The following is a 4909-nucleotide window of genomic DNA, read 5'->3' as shown; positions in this document are numbered from 1 at the left end:
TCTTCTTACAACTTACATGGAACAGATATGACATGATCACATGAAACGAAAAACACAGAATTTTTCTTACAACTAACGGGTTTTCAACAGGCAAAGCAAGAGTCCAAAAACAAATGATCGGTTACCTAGCTAATTCGATACACTAGAATTTTGCACTGCCAACCTGCATTTCTATAAAGTTGCTTCACATTAGCACACTTCATGGTGGAAACAATATTACTACTAGCACATTTTGGGGGAGAGTAAGGAGGATCGGCCTGGCATGCCCTGGTAAGCCTGGTAATGCTAGTGCAGCAGATGATCAAGAAAATTAAAATTGTGCAAGGAAGAAATTCAACACCAGCTTATTATGTTTACCTTCAGCATCCTACAGAATGACTGCAAAAGCTCGGAAAACCAACAAAACCGCCGGCCGTCATGACTTCCTCTGATGGCACAAGTTCATGATTATTAGCAGTCCTTGTTAATTCCATCATTACCGGACCAACAGTCTGGAAGTCAATTTCAAGCTTTCTCTCCAACTGAAATCTAGCACTTAGCATCTAGTTGTATGTTTATCAACCTAGTATCACTTATTACCACAAAACTGATCACCTGGAAATAAAAATTTCCTCGGTGTTCAAACAGAACTGAAATCAAAGGGTTATCTGGTTAAAATATCATGCTGAACGTTCAGGTAATGTTTAGTCTGAAAACGGATACACAAGGGCAAAACTATATCAGATAAACAGTAAAGGTACTGAAAACTCAGAAAATCAAAAAATTTAGAGAACAAGATAAGCAAGTGTAGGTTCATACATATGAAGAGGCAACCAGTAGTTCAGTACATCTTGCAAGACCAACTCATCTCCTCCAAAACAACTCATTCATGACAGGTGGCTAGTCATCCAGAAGTTAACCCAACATGAGCATACAAAATATTTGCAACCTTTTAAGACAGTCCCACCCACAGATCTCTAAAAATTAAAGGATAAGAAACTAGTTCATTTTAGGTGGCCACGTGTCCACTAAACTGACTATTTTGAGGCCTAACTCAAGATCAGCACATTAAATTTTGCGAGACTTGGTAGCCCTCTCAAAGACATCAAACATGAGAGCAGGACAAGATCGTTTGAGGTGTGCATACCCCTGGCTTGCCACCACATCGTTAATTCTGTTTGAAGAGAGGATGAATTCAACACAGGCATCTTTCAGCTTGCTGCATTGATGCTGATCAGCTAGCGCCAATGTCGTCGCCACGGTCTCAACGTCAAGGCTCTTGCAGAGAATAACTTCACATATCATCTTCATCCTGTCCATGGCATACCTGTCGGCAGCCACCAGCAAGTGCTTAACCATCTCTTGGTTCTCACCATCATCAAGGTCATCCATAGCGGGCAGCGAATCCGTGTAGATGAAGTTAAGCAAGGCCCTGAAAACAGGGGGCTCCATGTCTTGGACGATTATGTTCTTATTACTCGTGGCATTGGCAGCGCTCATGGATCCATAGAGTTGAGCATCAAAGACGGGCGATCGCGTGGCGAGCATTATCTTGTGAGCAGGGAAAACCTCGCCTTTAACCTCAAAAGTCACATCTGCTCCTCTCTTCCCATCCAGCAACTTTCTGAGGTGATTCGACAGGTCCGACGGTGGCGCCTCGATATGTGTGGCGGCCAACACGGTCTCCTCCTGCACCTGCGGCCACCTGATAACCTTGACCTCACACTCAATCACCACGGTGTCGTCCCGCAGGTACGGCACCGATTCGAGCGCACTCTGTTTGATGAACATGTCAGCTCCATAGCTAACATCGACGGAGGTGTAGTTGTGAGCGAAGCGGCGGATGAACGGCGACCATGGCTGCGCGCCGCCGCCCCCCGAGTCGATTAGACTGAATGTGTAGTTCACCCCAAGGTTTTGGTTACCGGTCGAAATTTCAAGATTTTCCATGGTTACCGCGTATTCCGTGCCCCTCGGTAAATCCTCATACCGAGCAAAAAATACCATTTTTTGAAATTTTTGAATTTAAACGCTCAATTTGTAGTAAAGTGCGTAGGATCAAATTAATGCCATGATAGTTGATTCTGACGGGTTCGTAGCAACCTAGTTCCTGTTTTGACAGGTCTCTGGTTCGAATGTTCGTTCATTCATTTATTTGAATTCAAAATTCAACTATAAAATTCGTTCGAAATATTCTCGGTATTTCTCGGTATTTCCCGGTAACCGTGGTAACCACGTTTATCAGTCCCCGTCGGTAAAATTGCCTCGTTCGGTAACCAAAACCTTGGTTCGCCCTGACCTCGGCGTTCCTGGTGAGGAGCTCGAGGTAGACAGAGATGTAGCCATTGCACTCTGGGGATGAGTATCCATCGGGGTAGTAACGGACGCACCAGTCGTAGCCGCCGACGGCGAAGGTGGCGGACCGTATGTACTTGCCGACGCCCAAACCCTTGTGCAGATGGTAGCCGACGATCTTGAACACGTGCTAGCCCATCGCCGTGTCGGAGGTGCACGTAGATGCAGTCGTTGGCAGCGATTGTTCCATTGCTCGAGCTTTGTGCGGCGACGGCGGCGGCCGTGGGGTGGGGTGTCGGCGGCGGCGCATGTGGGGATATTTTCAGAGGGGATGGGGAGTGCGACTGCGAGGTCATAGAAGAAAAGCAACAAGAAGCAACAAGAGGAGGCCCATCAACCGGACATCTTGGCCCACATGCAACAGCATCTACACCAGCGGTACATTTCCCTAAAAAAACCCAGGTATACATGGCTAGCTTGCTTGTCAATGCCTAGAATCTATATTAAAATTTAAACTTTATTAAATTTTACCAACTTGATACTTCCTCCATTCCTAAATATAAGTCTTTCTAGAGATTTTAATATGAACTACATACGGATGTATATAGATGTAGTTTAGAGTGTAGATTCACTCATTTTACTTCGTATGTAATCCATATTAAAATCGCTAAAAAAACATATTTAGAAACGGAGGGACTAGAAAACAAGATGAACATTTGCAATACTGTAATAAATATATATGATGCCAAAACATATCTCTATAAATTTGTCAAAGTCGACAAAGTTTGACTTAAGGAAAAAACTAATATGCAAAGTAAACAAAAACATAGGAAGTGCGAATTAAGAATGTAGGCCTAGTCATTCAGATAGTGGGAGCCGACCAGTTTGATTCTTCGACATAATAAGATACTCGGTTTTCAAAATATGACAACCAATTTGTCTTGTAATTTTGTAAAATTTGGTCGTTGTGGGTGAGAAGTAAGAGCATCTCCGGCCGCGCCCCCAACAGGCCCCCAAGGCGATTTTTCAGCGTCGGTGCCCAAAACTCGGCCCAGTCGCGCCCTCAGAAGGCCTTTTTCGCCGGTTTGGGTCAAAACTGGCGCTGGGGGATCCAGGCCGAACCAGGCGCGCTGGGGGCGTCCGGGGGCAAGCGATTTTGGCGCGAAGGAGCTGCGGGCCCGCCGAGTCAGCGATACTCGCCTCGTCCTCCTCAGAACGCCTCGGTTTTCCGTGAGGAATCAATGGCAAGGCTGCCGCCGGTCAACCTTCCATTGATTCCTCACGGGCGGCGCTTCACGGGCGGCGCTGCGACGCCTCCCCTCCCGCCACGCGTACGCAGGGCGCGCGGCTATAAAAGCAACGCCTCCCCCTCGCCTCTGGACACACCCGCCCACAGCCGCCGTCGACGTTCCTCCCCTCCTCCCCTCTTTCCCCAATCCCATCTGCGACGATGGCCGAGCGGTTCCCACTTGATGTCAGAGACCTCGTACATTCTGTCCATGGTGAGAGGTGGCCGCCCACGCATAGACGCTGTGAAATCAACCATCGACTCCATGTTGTCGTCTGTCATGTCACACTTGGCCTCGCGGATGAGTCCGAGCGCATAGCCAAGCGGGTTGAAGCACAGTTCTTCGGCGGTTGTGTGTACTGCAGGGTAGAAGAGTGCATTCCCGTAGAACCCACGTGGGACGAGCGCATGACGCTTCCACCTCCCACGCGCATTTAGAGAAAACATCAGGCGCACCCGCTGGTGGAGCTTGTAACCAAGTGCCACTGTGCGGCAACGCCACATGACCGTAGTCAGAAGCTCAAAGCTGGTGACCGGCGGTGTTAGGTGCGCGGGGGCATGCCTTCGTAGCGATGCCATGTCCCCTGGGCCGAAGAGGAAGAAGCGACCGACCATTTCTTCTAGCGGTGTTGACAACATGATGTCGTCGGCGGTGGTGCCTAATCGTTGGAGGAATTCCTCATAGGCCGGGTTTATGTGCGAAGGGATGTGTGTTGTTAGGAGATCCCTATTCCACACCGGCGATACAATTTGGGAGGCGTCACCCCTGGTACATGCCAAGTCAGCGATACATTTTAGGAATTGGGTGCTGCCGTAGCCGTCGGCGATATTGTGGCATATGTGAAGACCAATCACAAATCTAGCCTACCCCCGGGAGCCTCCCGGAGATGGCCTGCGAGCGGGTAGTAGTGCACCAATGCCTCCGCAAGGGCCGCCCTGACAACTGCGCAACGAGGGATGTTCTTCTTAGTGGTCATTATGAACATGGTCTCTATCCACTTGATGCACCTCGAGCTTCCCATGTCTTCAGCGGTGTTCGTGTCAAGCCATCTCAGTGGCATTCGCGCCTTGGTCATCCAGCTTCCCCCGTTGTGCGTCATGTTCTTCGTTGCCATCAACTCCCCGTCGTGTCTAGCAATTAAGATGTCTCAGTGTGCGATGCCTGTCAACAAGGCAAAAGCCATCAACTTCTGTTTCCAGTGTCTACTCGTGTAGTTAAACATCCTCTTGAAATTGTGTTTTCAGATGTATGAGGTCCTACCCAAACCTCAGTTAGTGGTCATAATTATTATGTCAGTTTTCTTGATGCTTACAGTCGATTTACTTGGCTCTACTTTCTTAAGCGCA

General features: G+C 48.3%; 1 protein-coding gene across 1 annotated transcript; it reads right to left on the bottom strand.

The window, feature by feature from the left end:
• Nucleotides 1-1047: 1047 nt before the first annotated feature.
• On the bottom strand, nucleotides 1048-4662 carry LOC109768878 (BTB/POZ and MATH domain-containing protein 2-like). The gene is made up of 5 exons (XM_020327613.3): nucleotides 4431-4662; nucleotides 3661-4221; nucleotides 2673-2722; nucleotides 2279-2464; nucleotides 1048-1962 (listed from the first exon to the last, which is right to left on the bottom strand). Exons 1-5 carry the CDS (start codon nucleotides 4660-4662, stop codon nucleotides 1048-1050), a joined length of 1944 nt encoding a protein of 647 aa, XP_020183202.3.
• Nucleotides 4663-4909: the final 247 nt, after the last annotated feature.

This window comes from Aegilops tauschii, chromosome 3 (genome assembly GCF_002575655.3).
Source record: "Aegilops tauschii subsp. strangulata cultivar AL8/78 chromosome 3, Aet v6.0, whole genome shotgun sequence".
Classification (NCBI taxonomy): domain Eukaryota; kingdom Viridiplantae; phylum Streptophyta; class Magnoliopsida; order Poales; family Poaceae; genus Aegilops; species Aegilops tauschii.
The sequence above is the reverse complement of the archived record's forward strand: the minus strand, read 5'-3'. Positions and strand labels throughout refer to the sequence as shown.

Coding starts and splice junctions, on each gene's coding strand:
- LOC109768878 (XM_020327613.3), bottom strand. CDS start 4,662: ATGACGCACAACGGGGGAAGCTGGATGACCAAGGCGCGAATGCCACTG. Junction 4,222..4,430: donor TCTCCGGGAGGCTCCCGGGG/GTAGGCTAGATT, acceptor TCCAACGATTAG/GCACCACCGCCGACGACATC. Junction 2,465..2,672: donor CATGTGGGCCAAGATGTCCG/GTTGATGGGCCT, acceptor GCGATGGGCTAG/CACGTGTTCAAGATCGTCGG.